This window comes from Adiantum capillus-veneris, chromosome 17 (assembly GCF_014529385.1).
Source record: "Adiantum capillus-veneris isolate H3 chromosome 17, ASM1452938v2, whole genome shotgun sequence".
Classification (NCBI taxonomy): domain Eukaryota; kingdom Viridiplantae; phylum Streptophyta; class Polypodiopsida; order Polypodiales; family Pteridaceae; genus Adiantum; species Adiantum capillus-veneris.
Genome location: NC_140947.1, coordinates 24,488,659 through 24,508,167, shown reverse-complemented (window position 1 = coordinate 24,508,167; position 19,509 = coordinate 24,488,659). Strand labels below are relative to the sequence as shown.

Below are 19,509 nucleotides of genomic sequence, written 5' to 3'. Positions count from 1 at the left end.
GTACCTATGTACTAGGAACACACGTCTAGCACGTACTAGGAACACACATCTAGCACATGTACCAATCGACAGTCACATCACACGACATCACAAGGACATCACTCGACATCACAAGACATCACATGATATTCAACATTCATTCGGATCTTAGACCATGATTTATCGGCAATGTAGCTAGCAATCGCATCTAGATCTAGTCGGGACCTCATTGATGTCCGAGTGACTAACCCCTATTGCAACCATGTCTATTCGAGATCAATTAGACCAAAATGCTACAGTCATTTCGTCTATCAGTTTCTGCACTTAAAAAGAAGTCAAGAACAAATCAGTATCATATTCAGGAATTCCATTTCATAAAGTCATACAGCAGAATACTGTCAGCTCTTAGTATCCCTGAAGCTCAAAGAGACATCAGTGACTCTAGTATCAAAATCGAGGCATCTGTTGACAAAGGAGCAGAGTAACTCCCCTCTTGTGCATCCCACTGCACCAGATCTCCGGTCAAGCTGAATTCTAGGTTCCATTTGGAGTAGACTATGCTAAACCAAAAGCCTCGAGGTAAAGTTTCACAATCTAAGGAGTATCTGCTAGGTCCTCCTCCTCCATCCACTTTGCATCCAATGCAGGATAGTTCTTGAACTTAACCAAGAACCGCCTTCGGACTTTACCTTTATTCTTCATATCCTTATGTGCCAAAATCTGTTTAGGAACAAGAATCTCCTCATTTTCTTCCACTTCGGGTTGCTCATCAGGATCCCCATCATCAGGCACATCACCTTTGAAAGGTTTCAAGAGACTCACATGAAATGCATTGTGAATCCTCCAAGTGTCAGGCAGTTTCAGTCGGAAGGAGACATCATTTATCTTTTCAAAGATCTGGAAAGGTCCGTAGTATTGCATACTAAGCTTTGGAAAAAGCTTCTCCTTTCCCCTTTTCTTTCTCAGGCGTGCCTTCTCAAAACGTAAGAGCACCCAATCATCCTCCTTCAATTTCAAATCGCGACGATTGCGATCCACTGCCTTTTTCTGTCGTTCTTGAGATTGCTACAAAGCCTCGCAGACCTTGGCAAAAGCCGTGTCTAAGTCACGTGTATACTCATCAGCTTCAAAAATCTTATCTTTTGTGCTTAGGAAGGGTGGAACCTTCGCAGCACCTTCAACAATCTCAAATGGCGCTTACCCGTCGAAGAGTGTATCGTGTTATTGTAGGCAAATTCCACCAAAGGTAGGTACTTTTCCCATTGAGTCTTCTGATCTGAGATGTAAGACTTCAATAAATCTAAAACCACTGAATTGGCAGTCTCAGATTGCCTGTCAGTCTGCGGGTGAAAAGATGACAAGAACTGCAACCGCATTGCCAATGTTCTCCCAAATTTCCTTCCAAAAAAAACTCGTAAATCTGGGGTCCCTGTCGGAGACAATAGTCTCATGCATGCCATGTAATCTGAAGATCTGGGCCACAAACAGTCTCGCTAAGTGATCCGGCTTGACTGTTTTCTTCACTGGAATGAAATGAGCCTGTTTGCTAAATTTGTCAATAACAGTCCAGATACCATCGTGACCACTCTGTGTTCTCGGGAGATCAAAAATGAAACCCATTGCAATACTTTCCCAGCGGCGGGTGGATATGGGTAAAGGTTGTAACAATCCCTGTGCTTTATGCCTGTCAAACTTGACCTTCTGGCATACCAAGCAACTACGCACAAACTCTTCCACATCCTTCTTGAGTCTTGACCAAAAGAAGTATCTCTCTACCCCTTTCATGGTGGTAGCAATGCCGCGGTGACCCGAAAAGGTGGACAGTGGCATTCGGTCATAACCTTTTCCCTCAACGGCTGTGTAACGCACAACATGGTTTTTCTCATCAGGTAGCCATCCCGAATGGAATATCCCGCTACTATCTTCCCATTCCGTATCCGTGTGAAAACGTCTGCAAAATCTGTATCAGTGGCATACTGGTCGACCATATCCTCAAAGCTTCTATGATGTATCACGGAAATAGCTAGAACCAATGGCTTCGAGACAAAGCATCTGCCACCACATTCTTTTGTAGGGGCACATGGACAATCTGGAAGTGAAACTGTGACAAGATGTTCACCCACCACATCTGCTTTTCCAATAGTTGCTTCCGTGACAAGAAGTATCGCAAACTCTGATGGTCTATAAAGACAGTAAAATCCGCTCCGAGTAGGTAATGCCGCCACTGAGTAAGAGCATGGATAACCGCCAAAAGCTCTTTCTCATAAAACTGTGCTGTCATTTCCGGCCTTGAAAACAATCGGCTCTCGTAAGCAATGACATGGCCTTCTTACATTAAGACTGCACCCAGACTACGACCACAAGCATCACAATATACTTCAAAAGACTTCTGCAAGTCCGGCAGAGTCAAAACTAGTCCCGTAGTCAATTTCTCTTTCAAGCTCTGAAAGGTAGTCACCTCTGTGGGTCCCCATGAGAAAGGGACTCCTTTCTGTGTCAAGATATACAAAGGGGAAGCAACCTCTGCAAACTTTCGAATGAACCGCCTGTAGTACGAACACAGTCCCAAGAAGCTTCTAACTTCATGGACATTCTTCAAATTGGGCCAATCACGAATAGTCTCTATCTTGGCCGGATCCATCTGCACTCCTACTGCTGAGACAATGTGTCTCAAAAAGTGTATCTTTGGTAGGAAAAATTCACTTTTCTTTGCATTAATCACTAACTTATGATCTCGTAATGCTTGAAAGACCTGAAGCAGATGATCCCTATGTTCTACCTCATTCTTGGAGAAAACAATGATATCGTCAAAGAAAGTGCCAACAAACAACCTGTACTCTCGAAAAATCATGTCCATCATTCGGTTAAATTTCGCAGGAACATTGGTTAAGCCAAAAGGCATCACCAAAAACTCAAGTAACCCAAAAGTCGTCCGAAAATCTGTCTTGTAGATGTCTCCCAGCGCGATTCTGATATGATGATATCCACTCTTCAAATCAATCCTGTTAAAGCACGAGGATCCCTGTAATCTATCAAGTATATCATCGATCCTAGGAATCGAAAATCTGTTCTTGATGGTGATTTTGTTGAGAGCTCTATAATCGATCCGTCTTTCTTTAAAACCAAGAACACTGGAGAGAAATATGGTGAAGTACTAGGCTAGACAAGACCCTTTTTTCCAAGAGGTCTTTCACTTGGTTCATAATCTCTTCATTCTGTGCTCGGCTCACACGGTAAGTGGCCGGTTTGGTGGGGTGCTTCCAGGTATCAGATCAATGGTATGATCTTCAGGACGAGCAGGTGGTAACTCGCCTGGTAGGCCCTTTGAGAAGCAATCGGCGTGAGAGTGGAGAAAATCTTGGCGTTCTTTATCAAGTTTAGACATATTTGTTCTATCCTTATCACTCAATTCTTTCATAGAGATCGAGTAAACAAATAGACTGCATTTCATTAATTTAGAAATGACCGAAGCCGATACAATAGGGACAGACTTGCCCTTTAGTTTTATGTCAAGTACAATGGTTCTGCCCTTCTCTGTAGTCAATGTCGCTTTCCTCGCTCGATAATCGACCACGGCGTTGTTCTTGTGGTACCAGGGAATTCCCAAGAGAACATCACAACCTTCCAAAGGCATTATGTAAAAGTCCTCATGCCCCAAATACCTCTGACGATGCAACCGAAGTTTGCCAATGACAGGTGTAATGGCTACGTCCCTGTCGGGTGCCGCTAGAACAGCCTTCGCAAGTGGTCCCATCCGATCGGGAGTGATCTCGAGCCAAGCCGCCAATTCCGGTGAAATGAAGTTGGCCTTGGCTCCCCCATCAAAGAAGATCAGGGCCTCTTGGTCTTTCACTTTGCCCCAAGCTCGGCAAAGTTCTGTACTCTCGTCCATGGTGTTGGGATCGGTACCCACACAATCTAAACCAGTCCTGTTTTCATCTTGCCTTTTCTTCCACGTTCCTCAGCTGTTCTCGAACTCTCAGGCCTTTTTTCGTCCTTGTCATTGTGTTCTTTCTGTGCCTTTTTAGGGCACTTCGCAGAGATATGTCCATGTTCCCCGCATCCAAAGCACTTCCCCTCCCTGATGAAGCGAGCTCTCTCCTGCGGAGTAAGCTTGGGTCGTGCATCCTTCTTTTCTGGGTTGCTCTTTCTCTTTCTACTTTCATTCGCCGAAGTCTGTTCGTCTCGTTGTGTCATGACCTCATCGGTGGGGTAGGTCAGATTGCCATAGTGAATGGCAAAACCCCGTTTTGCATGACTCATCAACTCCTGAATAGAAGCTGACTTCTGTTCCAAGCAGTGATCTCGGATCTTTGTAGGTAGACCCAAGGTAAACCGCTCAATCTGTTCTCTAAACGAGATCTTCTTGAATGAAGAGGCGGGTAGAAAAGAGCTCTAGAATCTCTCGCAATAAGCGTCCACTGTATCTTTCTTGGTCATCCTAAGATGGTTCCAAGCAGCTCGTATATCGCGTTCATACTCTTGAGTCAGCCAAGAAGAAATAAAAAGCTTCTTAAATTTCATCCATTTACTCGCGCAGTTTTGTTTAAAAGAAGCGTGGACCACCAAGTTCGAGCATTCCCCTTAAAATAAGAGGCATCTCTCCGAATCTTAGAGTGCTCTGAATAGCACCCTCCCACGAAAGCGATGTCAAATTGTTGTATAAAAGACAAAGCCTTCGAAGCATCTTTATATCCCAAAAACGTGTCAAATTTAATTGACTGTCCACTTTCCTTAAACTCTCGAACTTTCTTGCTTTTGTCTTCCAAAAAGTCATACTAGTTGGCTTTATAAAAATTCTTCTTGTTTGCATAAAAGTTGCCGTTGTCAGAGTCTGAACTGTCTGTAGATGAGTCCTTTATAGAATTGTCACTCATTGGGCGAGTTTTAGACTTCTTTCCCTTTTTCTTGCCCTTCCTGAAGCGTTGTTTCTTGCTTCGTTTTTTGCCTTTTTTGTCTTCTTCACTCGAGTCAGAAGAGCTAGAAGAACTGCCAGAAGAAGAAGCAGAAGAAGAACTGGGTACTCCTTCAAATCGAACACGCTTCTTCTGTTTCTTTGCCTTATCAAATGTCGACTGACGATCCAAATATCTCGGGAAGTCAATGCCTTTCTTTTGCTTTTTGCCATGCTTTTTAGCTTTGTTTTGGGTGTCAAAAAGCTGAGCAATCCGTGCATCAACCACCTCTTCTACTTCCTTCTCTGAATATTTCTTGTGAGCAGAAGGTTTCTTGAGAGCGGGTTTCGGGGGTGGTGGTGTGGTTTTCTGTCACTGCTCGTGCACTTCCTGAAAAGAAGTCTCGCTCATATATTTTGCAAATTTTGGGTCCTTCGCAAAATTGAGCATCATCTTTGTTGCATCGCCGATCAATTGACAACGCTCCATCTCTCATCGCTCCGCCTGAGTAGGCTGAGGCGGGCCGAACTCCTTGCCGGAATCTTTGTTGTGATCCCTTCCCGCATCTCCGGATGCAGAGGGAGTCGACTGATCCTTGCGTGAAGCCATAGGTGCTGCGGAAAAAAAAGATTTGGGATCGGATTTCCCGTAGAAGAGAAATTGGTCGTGCTCTGATACCACTGTAACAGACTGGACACTCCAAGTCAAGAATCGACCGCGACAGCACCAAATAACCACTTCAAAACAGTTCACAATTCACAATAAATTTACACTGGCCCGGCAGAGCTCCATGCCTAGAGATATTGGCCCCAAAGACTGGCGCCCCTTTCGGTATTTCTTTTTGTATTAATCTGAGTTCAAAGTACAAGAGTAGTTGGGTCTCACTCTCAAACTCTGCGTCCAGATGCTCTGCAGAGTGGGAGCCCAAACCACTTATTTATTTGTTTACAAGGGATGCCAAAAAGCAAAGCCCCAAAAGCTTAAAATCAAAATCTTGTAAAAATAAAGCAATTCCATCTTTTCTCTCTCAAGCTCTCATGAGCCCTTGAATAATGCAAAAAGCTGGCTCTCTCTCTCTCTTTCTTGCAATTGCATAAAAAAGCAAAAACTGCCGCTGGTCAGCCTTTGCAATTTTCGCCGCGTTTTGCGGGTTGCCACATCAGCTAGCGTACGAAAAGCTGCCACGTCAACAATCAGCAGGGTTAGGGTTAGGGTTAGGGTTAGGTTAGGGCAGAATTAGGGTTTCTGATTTTAGGGTTAGCAGAATTAGGGTTTCAGATTTTTAGGATTAGGGTTTCAGCAGAGCGGGCAGCCACGTCATCACTTTGTGATAGTGGCTAGGTCACCACCACTCAGTTTGGGGATAGATTTAGATGGCTGAAATTTATGAGCCGTTGGTGGCTCTTTATGGTTGTACATATGAGGAGTAGCTGTGGGTCATGTTTTATCTTCTTTATATATGGTCCAGCGTCGTCGTCTAGAGGAGCGAGCCTATACACATAGCACGTCTACACCATCCCTGCACATCTGAGCCTCGACACCCCCATTGTACCTGTGAGTTCTGGGTTGGAGCTGAGTGTGCTGCCACGCCTGTATCCGTTCTTTGAGATAGTCAACTCCTATGTTCTGGTCTGCTGTTGTGTCTCTGTGTGATCAGTTGTTATCTTTTGTTCCTTTGTTTTCCGTCTGTGTTGAGTGAGATTGTCACGCACATTGCACTGAGGAGCACCCACTCTAGAGAGCACGACACACTATCCGCGCTACAAAGGGGAATACAAAGGGGTGAGCTCATACAATGGAGCTCTCTGACAGTTGAGGCATCATATACATATATATCAGTATCCAAAAGGCTATAGAGATTCAATGTCCTCCAAGGTAGGCACTCTGTGGGGACGGCTCCTATGTCACGCCAGTATGGTATGAATCCTCTGTCGCAGTCTGCGTCGATGTCGAGAGGGCCCCCTCATCCGTGGGCGACAGGACCGCCCCAACTCTATCGCCCGATCAAGCAGTATGCCTCCGGTGCCTCTGGTGTTGTTATGCTGTTGAGGCTGCTCGGACTCCTCTGTCTATGACTGGAAAAAATTTGTAATCTTCCGCTGTTGCTGGATCTCTCTCATTGTGCCCCTCTTCAAGAGGTCCTCTCTGTGTATGCGAATCTCCAGTAAGTATAATCCGAGGCATCTCTGATCCTCGTATCTCATGACTCTAGAAAGTGGCCCAAAACCTCTCTGAATAGACAGTGAAAGCGGCCTCGTATCTCATAGTATACTAGGCAGTGACATGTAATGTAGCTTTGTCTCTGGCTCTATCTGGCACACCTGACAAATCTTGGACTCAGCGCGTACTCCTCTAAATCTGTCTGTCTCGATCTCTAGCTGATGTGCGTATCTGACCAACAGCACATCGGATCCCGTGGGATAGATGAGTGTCCATGTATCCTAGTCTAATCACAAAACCATCCTCCGTGAGTTGGAGAAGATGCTCTCTATAGAAAGTCATCTTCGTACCTAGCTCATGTGTAGGTCGTATCCATGTCCTCTTCGTATCCAGCTGAATCAAGTCCTGTCTAATAGCCTAGTAATCTCTACCCTAGTGAGGGAGATGGAGGGTGCATCCAAAGAGTACTGAAATGGGGGTGGCCGATCCATATTAAAGCCATGTAACTGAAACCAAGATGCCATCTCTGCATACCAACATGATCTATCTCCCTGCAATGCCAGCTGTCGTGAAGATTCTAGTGCTAATCGAGCATATCTGTCTCTAGGGAGAGCCCAAGTGCTATGCATAAATGAAACTGATGGAGTGAGTGCCTCCACTACCAATGGAGGAGCAACGAGCTCCGCCCTAACAATGTCATGTGGTACTGAGGCCTTGGCCCTAATCATCCTAGAAATCATAGACACCAAGGGCTTCTCCATACATCTCCATCCATCAGTACGCTAGCTCTGCTATGGTGATCAACTAAGGGGCCCGATATCTCCACTATGTATAGCATGGCCGAAGTCACCAAAGTGTCAAAGAGCCAAATCTTTGTCGGAGGTTCCTAGAACTGAACCTGCGAACATATCCTCGCAAGTCTCCCCAACGCTACATAGGCTCTGATCAATCGCGTATCTGCTATACGCCTCAGGGAAAATATTGGACCACTAAAAACCACCCAAGATAAGTGTATGTATCTGCATACTCCACAGTCTCTCGACCATATGTAAAAGTGGGGGCAAACCTCCTTACCCACTGCGTCGTGTTGTTAAACACCATTACCTTGGTCTTACCAAGGTTCACAGACAATCCACTGTCCCGTGCAAGTCCATGCAATGCATCCAAATGACGCTGCATCCCCTCTGGAGAATCGGAGATCAACACAATATCATCAGCATATAATAGCAACGGAATCCATGTCCCTGCAAGCTGGGCACCTCTATCACCCTCTGTATGTACATAATCTGAAAACTCATCTACATATATCCCAAAGAGAGTCGGAGATAGGGGACAACCCTGCTTCACCCCAATGGTGGAGTGAACCATGTCGGACATGCCCTGAGTAGTGCGTACCTGTCCTACCACTGTCGTGTATAAAGCTAAGATCCCCCATATCAGCTCTGTGGGCACCCCCATGTCCTGCAATCTACGTACAAGTCTGGCTCGTGGCACTGTATCAAAGGCTTTGCGGAAATCCACAAAGCTACAATATATCCTCCTGCCATGGTGTCTACCCTCCTCAATAATGGCTTTGAGTGTCAAAATCTGGTCAAGAGTGGAGAAACCTCTCCTGAACCCTGCCTGTCTTGCTGCCTGTCTTGCTGCTCGTATGCCCTCCCTCTCTGCCCATCCACTCAGCTCATGTTCAAGAATTGATGCATATAGCCTAGCCAGAGTGTGACCAACCATGATGGTTCGGTAATTCCCGGGAAGCATAGGATCTCCCGACTTGAATATAGGCACAATAGTGGACATACTCCAGGTCTTAGGGAAACCCTCATACATGGCTCCATTAAACATCATAGCAAGAGACTATGCAAGCATATCTCTGGCATGGATAAAGTGCTCTGCTACCGGACCATCATGATCCTGTGCTCTTCCTGTCTTCATCTTGTCAATGGCTTTCCTTACCCTCTCAGCAGTAAAGAAAGTACATGTTTCTGGGCATGCCTCTGGAGGTTCAGGCAAAGGTGGCTGCCCTAATGCTGTGTAGAGAGATGTAGCATATTTCCCCCATGTCTCTGTGGAAGTGATGGCTGGCGGTGGAGAGTGCTCATTGAAAAACCTCCATGCTTCACTAGGCGAGGGAAGATAATCCGTGACTGTCTATGTGTAGTAGTACCCATGAGCACCTCTCTCTGTAATCTGATCCTCATCTCTCTACACTCCTCATCATACCAATTGTTTTGAGGCATCCTTCCAGATCGTCTGCGTGTAGGCTGGCTGTGGGGATATGCCTCTGAGGCTGCATCATGTAGCGTCTCTGTCAAAATCTGGGTGAGCTCATCTAGTGGTCATCCTGGCATCTGAGTGCATAGCTGCCTGTACATCTCATCAGTGTACACGTGATCCGTCTCCCTCGTGAAAATATACCGAGTATGTGTGGAGGCCTCTCCCAATGGAGCTGTGTTGAACTAGAACGATAAAGTGAAAGACAAGACAGCATGATCGACTGCTATCCCAACCGGCCTAGTTCCCACCACAAAATCTTGAAAGGAAGGAATGAGTCCTGGCGGATCCATAACATAATCCACTATACTAGCGCCATGTTGGTGTGGAAAGCATGTAAAACCACTAGCTGCAGGGAATCTTTGTAAGCCATTCAAAATGGCCAATCCATGTGCAATTCCCATATCAGTCAAGTATCTACCATACTCAGTGTGCTCTTCATCCTGTGATAATCTAGACAGACCCATTTCTGTAATATCAAGCTCCCGCATCAACTCCTCTGAGGTATCATAAAATACTGTCTGGTGATGGGTAGTCCTAGCATTGAAATCCCCCAAGATAATAATGTCGCCATCTCTGGAAAACTCCCATATACCATCATCTAAAATAGAGAAGGGGGACTGTCCTCTAGGTGATGCATAAACTAACGTACTAGGAGGTAAATAGCAAATAGTGATGTAGAGAATATCTATCTGTTTCTCCCTTCAGTCTCACCCACATGTACCTAGCATGCTTATCCCTACGAGCTATATGTATCAGAGACTGTAGCTCCTCCCTGAATAAGACTGCCACTCCTCCTGAACCTCGTCCTCTGCGCTCTGATCGAGTCTCCTGTCTACAAGTTGTCTCCCATCTGTATCCGCTCACATGGGGCATGGATTGCCCCAGGGCCTGATGCGTCTCAGTGTAGAAAATGATGTCTCTACCTGTGAAACTATCCTCAAAGGCCCCTACATCAAGGCGCAAAGATCCATTACAATTCCATGTAGCCATTCTGAGTGTGGTCCCATAGGTCTCGCACCGTCATGCGGGACGCTTCTCCAGAATAACCACTCGTCCATCCCTGTAGAAGGCCACTTTCCCCTTCTCTCGAGCTGTCGTTATCTGGGGCATAACTTCTTTCATATGAGCAAGATTTGTGAGTGTGAGGTCATCTCCCAGGAATATGCCCGTTTTCTTTAGTGCAGGACACTTCTTCAAGAAGTCCTTCTTTGCCTCCATGGATGGGAAGCGCATGATTAGAGCTCTTTCTTTTGAGTCTCCCCATTTCCTTGTGTCTTCTTCCCTACTCTCCATGCCTTTGTATGAGTAGCCTCACTACCCATCATGCGGAGAAGTTCTTTGACTTCCCCTTTTACATCATCTCGGTATTTTAGACCGGTTATTCATATGTACAAAGCTCTAGTCTTCCTTCGCTCCTCTTCTTCTAAAGTCATGCTGATGATTGTAGGAGTGGGGATAGATGTGGTTTCTTTCCCTTTCCATTTCTTAGCGACTTCTATCCATTTCTTGGCCTCATCCGCCTTCTTCTGTGTCTTCGTGATTACATCCACCCACAAGGACGTCTTTGCCCCATTCTGTTTCTCTTCCTCTTTGACCATTCGTACTTGTTCCTTGATGACCTTGATTTCCTCTATCACCGAGGGCTTGAATTCACCTTCCTCTAGTCCATTGTTTGCACTATCTGCAAGTTCTCGCTTGAGGGCTGAGACCTCTTCTTTGAGCGCTTTTGAATCCGCCTTAAGTGCCTGTATCTCTACGTGCAGGTCCTCTTTCTCCTTCTTCCATTGCGTGCCTTCGTTGAGGAACATGTGAAGAAGGTTTGCCTTCTCCTTCCACCATCCTTCCATCTCTGCTTTCCACTCCTCCATCTCCCTTTCCACTTGTGTTATCCGCTTGTTTGTAAGCATGAAGGTTGCCTTCGTGCGGGACTTGCAGACTGGTGAAGCTCTCATGACTTCCATCATAACAGCCCCTGTTTTCTATTCCTACAAGCCCTAAGTCTACGCGAGTCCCCCTTCCTTTGCTTTTATCGTAAGGGCGTGTTGCACAGTCGCTGGTCTGTTGCTTGTCGACTCACCCTATTTGAACCTGGTGGTGAGAACTGCTTTGCGTAAACCTGCCAGTATGCAAAGCTTCCCTCTCTGTTCACTGGCGGGCACCACCCCGCAGATGGTGCGGGCAGAGTTAACGTCTCATCTTTGTTGTCCGTCTTCGAAACCGCGCAGAGTATTCGGAAGAGCACAGGTCTGCAGAGTGTCAAGTAGTATCATTTTTTTAATTCATATTCAACCATTATATGTATAATGAAAGGTGCGCACACCTGTGTGTATGTATGTGATATATATATGCAGTAAGTAGATTGTAGCACACACCCCCAAGTATTATTGTATGTATAACAACATTAGTCTAAATTTTCACCACCCCACCCCCTTCCACACACACACAAGCCCCCCTAACTTCTCTCTTCTGTTGACAGGAGATCGTCGCTTCTCGCCTTGGAAAGGTTCAGTTTTGGATTCTGTGGTTGGAGCTTTTCTAACTCAAAATGTGTTGGATCACCTTTCAAGGTACCCCCCAAAGATTTATATGCACAGAAATTTGGTTTGGTTTTTATTTTTTGCATATAGAAGTATCCGTCTAGCATATAAGCATGACAAGCCATATCATCAAGACCCACATCCACCCAAGGGCCACAATGACGACTCCTTGATCTTGCATTCAGCTCAGCATTCATGTCCATTGCATCTCAGTATCCCCCTCGGAAAAGAGAGTACACATATAAAGCCACAAGTGAAGCTCAATCTCCGATAGAAACCAACAGCGCAACAGAATTATTTAATAAGAAAGAGGCAGGTACCACAGCCAGTCACTCACAAGACAACAAAATAAAGAGACCATCAAGACTGCATTCAGCTCCTGCAGCACTTGACAGCCTTAAGAAACGAAAGCTTTCTCACATCAGTGGAATTGAAAGAGCTCATATCGAGGAGAACCTAAATGGATGGAAGAAGAACAGTAGTCGAGATTGGGAATCAATGCGTAGACAGACACTCAATAATCCTTCAAGGCATAACCAAAGCATGCCTCTTCATGAGAACTCTGTCGACTGGGACACTGTCCGACACTCCAAGGTGGAAGACCTAGCCAAGGCTATAAAGGAAAGAGGCATGCACCATGTTTTAAGTGGGAGAATTAAGGTATAAACTTACTTTCAGCAATTCAATTGAGTTTTTCATCTCCATGTAACTTCTATATTGGTAGGCTTTATTGAAAGCACTTGATGAAGAGCATGGAAGCATAGATCTTGAATGGCTGAGGGAACTTTCTCCTGAAAATGCAAGGTACATGAAATCGTACGTTATATTTCCAAAGAAGAATCTATAGCTTTGAGAGCTCCAATTTTCTGACTTCATACAGAGCATATCTCATGAGCATTCATGGGTTGAATGTGAAGAGCACTGAATGCATTCGCTTGCTGACACTACATCACGTTGCTTTTCCGGTAATTTCTTGCCATTGTCCATCACACAGTATTAAAAATGCTTCATTACAAAGATAAAACCACAAACTGTGAAACAATTGGAATTAGCTTGTGGCTGTCAACTGACCGACTTTTGTTGGTATCATAATTTCTTTTGTAGGTCGATGTTCATGTTGGACGAATATGTGTGAGGCTTGGTTGGGTTCCTATCGAGCCCTTGCCAGAGCAGCTGCAGCTACATCTGCTTGACTTGTAAGTCGAATTTCTTTGAGAATGTTAAGGTTGGTCAAATTATTCCAAAATTACCAGTTTAATTCAGAACCTCCCATGCTTAAGTCACACTCAGCATGATAAATGCAATGCTCAATTCTGCACTGAACATCTCTTCCATTACCTCATCACTGAAAAGAGGAATGCATTAAAATCGTAGAACTTCATTGATGGTGGAGATGCATGCAGTGAAAGTCATCTCTCAATTTCATGAAGCTTCCTGCTGAAGGCTTTTTGATTGCAGATATCCCTTGCAAGAGACTGTCCAGAAGTATCTATGGCCACGCCTGTGCACCCTTGACCAGAAAACACTGTAATACCTTATATTCCTGTTATTTATTACAGCTATTCCAGTTATTAATCAGCTCTAATAACGCAAGATTTGACATTCTTCATACACTTATTTTTTTGGCCTTCTCTCAGGTATGAGTTTCACTATCAACTGATAACCTTTGGAAAGGTCCGTTTCTCAATGGCTTCTGTTTTATGTTACTTGTTTGCTTAATTCAACAAGGCCAGTCTCTTTGCACCAATGTATGTACGTGAATATGTACATGCATGTGAAAGAGAAGACTTTACATTAACATGTACGTGAATGTACGTGAATGTGTGCATGCATGTGAAAGAGAAGACTTTAAATTAACTTTTTGTAGAGGTCAAGGAGAAATGGCCTATCAGAAAAAACTATAGGTACTGGCAAAAGGAAGCAGTGCTGCAAAGAGAGAAAGAAAAAGAGATGGACAGACTAAGGGCGCTTCCCTGTACAAACCCAAGGTCTCAGTGCCCACCCCTGCCTGTGTGGTGCTGCTTGTCGCACGAGAAGCAGCGGGCTGAATCTGGAGACCATCTCTGCCAGTCTATGCCTGCTGCAGCTTGCCACTTACGCTCAGGGCATCAATCTACCGCTACAGCAGCCTGCATCCTCTGCTTGTGTGTTGCTTGCTCTGCTCCTGCACGTGGTTTGCTGACAGAAAGTGGCTGACATCACAGGCAGACTTTACAGCAGTCGCCGCATGCCCTCACGACAGCTTCTGCAATTGCCTATCATCTGCTGCTCATTGCCAGCCTATTTTATGCTAGTGACTACATCAGTTGGAGATTTTGCAACAGCTTCCTCACATTGTTCCTGCTGCCCCAAGCCCTTGTGACTGGATGGAAAGTGTATCTTCCCCATTCCAGCTCCCAGTGTTAGTCCCTTGCCGGATCCATCCTGCACACATGATGTGACACAAGCCAAACTCACACCTAGACATACATAGTGAGCGGACATCAGGCTCACCTCCCAGCCATAGAGCCAATATAGGCTCACCCCCGAGCCTAAGAGCTTGCACCCAAGCGGGCTAGCCTCTGCCGCAAGGGCCGGTGTCCCATACCACCGAGCCCACACTAGTACGGGTGTGCGGGTAGAGCTGTCAAAAGCCACGAGTCCAAAGTGTGGTGATCCCACCAGATCTCTCACAAATGAGGCTCAAGCCCTATTTATAGGACTTCATAACTAAAGGGCTAGGTTCACACTTGCCGGACATAACTGCAGGCGCCCATCTTGATGTCTGGGGACATAACATTTCCCCCCTTATTTTTAATTGTTGTCCTCAGCAATAAATATCCTCGGTTATGAAACCGGGAAAGCGATTTCTTAACGATCTAATTGATTCCCAAGTAGCTTGGGAATCAACACAATGCTTCCACTGATCAAATACTCGGGATACGAAGTCTTGCAAGACTTGCGGACCCTGTGGTCGAGAACCGATTCGGATTCAAGTGGAATGTAATGGGTGGTGTCTTACATGTTTGGGATTTTCTCAGGAGGAATTATCAAGTCATCCTGTCCTAACTGTTCTTTTCGACGGCTCATGTGGAACATGGGATGAACAATAATACCTTGAGGCAGGTCCAACTTATAAGTTATCTTCTTTATGATCTGAAACGGACCACAATAACAAGAGGATAACTTTGAGCATGGACCAGTTTGGATCGTTTCGGAATCCTTCGGTACCCTAAGGTACACCCACATACCCTCCTGGAGTTCGCAGGGCTATCGATGCTGATTGCATAGTCACATGGGGACATGGCAAAATAGGGGACGGGGGACGCGACAGGGAACGGGGGACACGACAGGGAACGCGCTTTAAAAAAACTAAGATTTAATATTTGATATATACTAGACAATACTAAGAGCACAAGATTGCAAAGAAAAAGTGGGTTTTGCACTCATATCACATAATACCAAAATATAACATGCGGTAAGGGCGTGCGCGACACCGCGCACGTTGATGTGGTGATTAATCATCATTGTCAAAGGGCAAAAAGTAATGATGTACAAGTGAAGAGTGGATAAGTAGAGTTTAGCATGTACGGGACGATGTCAAATGACAAAAGTACAAAATATGACTCAAAAATGAAAGGACTCAAGAGTCAAGACTCAAGAGGTCTACATGTTGGTCCATGGTGCCAACTGAATGACAATTGGCTCTGCAAAGTCCATTTGCTCCAAAAGATCATTCTCAAGTGGTGTTGTCTCAATCTCTCCCTTTGCATCTATCTCTATCTCTGGCATAGGATCATCCTCTGCAAGTGCCCACTCTGCGAAATCATCACTTTGGTGTGACTTGGAAAGCATCTTCAAATTTGATAAGACATATATGAGATCATTGGCTCTCTGCACATCAAGACGATTCCTCTTCTTTGAGGCAACATGAGCATACATACTCCAAAGTTTCTCCAACAACTCGTAGTGCATGCTTGGCTAAGAATGCGAATAGCCAAATCCTACAAACCGCCCAATCCCGCCCCAAAATCCTCCCACCAAAGAGCACTCCCCATCTCGAAGCGAGCTCTTGTGCATGGGGCATGTGACAAATTTCTCACTTTCCATTCTTGTAGACATTGATATGCCTCCAAATCTCGGTCCTTTTCTTTGGGTCGGCAGGCACAAGGAGCGCAAGGATGGTTTGCCAACCATTCATCACCTCTTTGTCCTTACATTGGTTCCCTTGTTGGAATTGTGGATCCACTACATAACCCGCCGCATTAAGAGGAGAATGGTAAGAATTCCACCTTGAAACACACAATTCTTGGATCTCCTCGTACCTACATTATACATAGTACATGGCACATGCACAAGGCTTGAATCAAGATTCAAAACAAAATCAAGAGAGTAAACCTGTAAAGCATAGGGAAAAGTGACTCGTGACTACCTATCGGGGTGGGTCATGAGTTTTTCAAGAGAGGCAATCATGGTGTTCATGGCCTCATATATCTTGCCGATGCAAGGCTTTATGGAATCCAACACTCGCGGTGGATGATAGGCTTCACCATAATGGAGATTGTCTTTCCTTCCTCCCACCATTCCGGCATGTCGGCCCGTGCTCAGCATGCCACTCCATTGGCACTTTTTGACTCGGGCATTGCCATGAACTCATAGATTGAAATGAGACTGGTTGACACTTAATGGTTACCTTTTGATGATTGTTGACAAACGTCACCATTTTATATGCATGCTCAATGACGGGGAAAATCCATTCCAAGACGCCTATATCTTTGAGAAGATTGTTGAGGCAATGAGCCATGCAATATGTGACAGTGGTTTTTAGATAAATGGATTCGATGATGGCTCCAGCGGCACGATTGCTATTTTCTCCATCAGCGACGATGCCAATGACATCATGCTTTCCCACCTTCTCAATGGTAAGCATCCACTCCGATGCAAGTATTTGCGCAGTCTTCCCGGTCCCCGATGCATCATGGGAGTCAATGAAATACATCTGCCTCCAAGAATATGCCACCACGCCATGAATGGAGCGACAACGGGTATCACTCCACCCATCTACAATGAGGAATACCCCATTCTTCTTCCATGAAGACCTTGTGGATACACATGCCGCCTCCACCATCATCTTCTCCCTATCAAGAAGAGTGGTGCGCAAGCTCTCCGAAGAGGGAGGGACATATGTAGGTCCAAACTCTCCGATCTTCCATGCCATTTCTTTAAAATATGGAGACCTTTTGTCAAAAAAATGTGTACATTAGTGATATACATTGTACAAACTAAAGATTAAAGCTTAAGCCTTATAAGTTATAGTCTATAGAGTTTACCGTGCCGCATTGAAAGCAATATGGTCGTTGTAGAAAAATCTTGTCACGGCCACATCTACCTCCTCTTTCAAGGCCGGTTTCCAACTCTCTTCAAGAGTTGCTTGCCGTTTGGGTGGACGAGAATGAGGGAAAGACGATGATGAAGGGTTGGTAGAGGGTGGAGGTGGGCGGTCACCGTCGGTGCCGGTTGATGCACAAAATGATTCCGAAGAAAGGGACGCAGATGCTCGGATGAAAGCCGCCGTTGCCATCTCCCTTGGATTCACCGTGCGACGCTTGGTGCAATTCTTCTTGACCTCTTTGACATCCTCAAGAGTCTTCTCAAGGTGTAGGAGATTTTGCTTCTCCTCATCCGAGATAATTTGCGAGCAAAATTAAACTTGATGCCCTTTTTTGTGAAGGAAGTGTGTGTGTGCACCTTCCTCACGGAATTGTTGCATTCGTAGCCACGATGATAGCACTTCCATGGCTTGCTTCCACCTCGAACACCGGACTTGGGAGCAATCACCTCACTCCACCATGTCCATGTGAAGTTGGCGGAGGAAGGGGGTTGAGAAGCCGCAGCGGAGCCGGTGGGAGGAGAAGGAGGAGGGCTTAGACTTAGAGAAGCGTCAGATCCATCTTGAGATGCCATAGATGATAGATATTAGAAAAAGCTCGTCGCTCGGAGAGAAGGAGAGAGGGATAGGCTTCAAGGAATCAAGCCTCAAGGCTCCAAAGTTTCGACTTAGAGAGGAGGAGAGATGGGAGAGAGAGAGGGAAGGAGAGACTAGAGAGGGGAGGGCAAGGCTGAATGCTTGGGTATGTAGTATGAGGCTATGGTGACTATGAGGCTATGAACCTTGAGGGTTGAGGGCTTGCCGCCTTGGGCCCGATGGCCATGGGAAAGAAGAGGGTAAGGAGAGAGTCTTGGCCCTTGGGCAATGGGTATGTGATCATGTATGAGGCTTTCCTCTTGAGCCACTTAGTCTTGGTCCTTGGGACCTTGGGTCCTCTTAAATAGAAAGCGCCCCCCCCCCCCCCCCCCCCCCCCCCCCCAAGACGCTGGGACTTCTTCGACTACATCTTCACAGAGTTCCTGGGTGACTCTTCTCCTAACCTGGAGGAGGCTTGCTTTTGAGTCCACGTCCTCTTTCTTGCAGCTAGAGGTATTGAGGCTTTAGACAAAGCGGTGGGTTTCTCCTTTCTGTTGTGCGGTAGGGATCCCATAGAGTGGACCCAACACACAGTCCTTGACTGGCTCCAGATTCAGGCTACTGAGTTCTCACACCACACAGGGGACTTAGGGGTGACATTTCTGGTGCAGACACTTTGGCCTCTTGCCAAGTTCAACGTGACATCTCTGGATGCAGCGGGTTGCAGGCACATTGTGGTGCATTTGTTTGCTGACACTCAGAGCCCTCCTTGTTATGTATTTGTACATTAGGATTCTTGGACAGAGGATGTAGCCCTTCCGGTTGCATGCTCAGCTGGGCCTGGGCGGGACAGTCACTCCTTTCGCGCTTGTCTAGAGGTCGTTTGGATACGGATTACTCCCTATCCAAACCGGCCTCAAAGTTAGTGAGGTTGATTGCTGTGGTAGCATCTGTTTTCTCTCACTGACTCCATGAGGATCATCTCGTGGAATGTGCAGGGATTAGGAGGGCCCCAGTTTCAGCATCAAAGGGGTCGGCTGCGTCAGGAGCTTCAGAGATGTCTTGTGGGTGGTGAGATTGATATTCTTATGCTACAGGAGCATCATCTTTGTGAGAGTCTAATGAAGAGCCTCATTAGACGGTGTGGTCAAATTTTGCGGGGCCGCTATGAGACGTTTTGTCAGGTGCATTTGGACCTGGAGGCATCCAGGGAGGGGTATGTATGACTATTGCAGATTCTTTGCAGCATGCCATTGTGGGTAGATGGATTATTGTGCCAAGCAGGGCTCAATGGATTACTATGCAAGTTCAGGGTTTCCTCATGGGCTTCCTGAACATCTATGCGTCCAATGTGGCGAGTGCACGTGCAAAGTTTTGGTCTCACATTGTAGAGTCTCTACCGCAGGCAGAGCAATGGTGCATTGGGGGTGACTTCACATGTTGGAGGACCCCTCTGACAGGATTGGAGGTAGCCATACTATTGTGCATGGAGTTGAGTTGGCAGTTTGGAAGAGGTTATGTATGACTCTGCGGGTTTCAGATGTGTGGCAGCATTCTAGCTTTGTGAGGCCCCAAGACAGCCTGGGCCTTCTCTCGTTCGGACTGCAAAGTGGGAGGAGTGAATCTATCTCGGATAGATCGCTCTACACTAGTGACCACTTTTGTGACTTGGGTGGGATAGTTTGCATTTTGGCTAGGACTTCTTTTTCGGACCATGCAC

At 45.9% G+C, this 19,509-nt stretch overlaps 2 protein-coding genes across 5 annotated transcripts in view; one reads left to right on the top strand and one right to left on the bottom strand.

Moving 5' to 3' along the window:
* LOC147436932 (DNA glycosylase/AP lyase ROS1-like) overlaps positions 1-19,509 on the top strand; it is a 144,656-nt gene that overhangs the window by 57,695 nt on the left and 67,452 nt on the right. For all 4 annotated transcript variants that reach the window (XR_015184781.1, XM_086486326.1, XM_086486328.1 and 1 more), the window contains exons 5-11: positions 11,785-11,875; positions 12,031-12,505; positions 12,570-12,649; positions 12,726-12,810; positions 12,950-13,041; positions 13,304-13,372; positions 13,483-13,519. Coding sequence is in view for 3 of the 4 variants with exons in the window: in XM_086486326.1 (XP_086342452.1) it covers positions 11,785-11,875; positions 12,031-12,505; positions 12,570-12,649; positions 12,726-12,810; positions 12,950-13,041; positions 13,304-13,372; positions 13,483-13,519 (929 nt within the window). In the remaining variant the exon portion in view is untranslated. The remainder of the gene's footprint in view (positions 1-11,784; positions 11,876-12,030; positions 12,506-12,569; positions 12,650-12,725; positions 12,811-12,949; positions 13,042-13,303; positions 13,373-13,482; positions 13,520-19,509) is intronic.
* On the bottom strand, positions 16,371-17,405 carry LOC147436933 (uncharacterized). Its single transcript, XM_086485848.1, has 3 exons — positions 17,155-17,405; positions 16,944-17,061; positions 16,371-16,559 (listed from the first exon to the last, which is right to left on the bottom strand). The coding sequence occupies exons 1-3, from the start codon at positions 17,403-17,405 to the stop codon at positions 16,371-16,373; spliced, it is 558 nt and encodes a 185-aa protein (XP_086341974.1).

Excerpts from the sequence above, each read along its gene's own strand:
- LOC147436933 (XM_086485848.1), bottom strand. The coding sequence starts at position 17,405 with ATGGCAACGGCGGCTTTCATCCGAGCATCTGCGTCCCTTTCTTCGGAA. Across the intron at positions 17,062-17,154 it reads ATTGCTTTCAATGCGGCACG|GTCTCCATATTTTAAAGAAA; the intron begins GTAAACTCTATA and ends TTTTGACAAAAG. Across the intron at positions 16,560-16,943 it reads GGGAGAAGATGATGGTGGAG|CATGCATATAAAATGGTGAC; the intron begins GCGGCATGTGTA and ends CCCGTCATTGAG.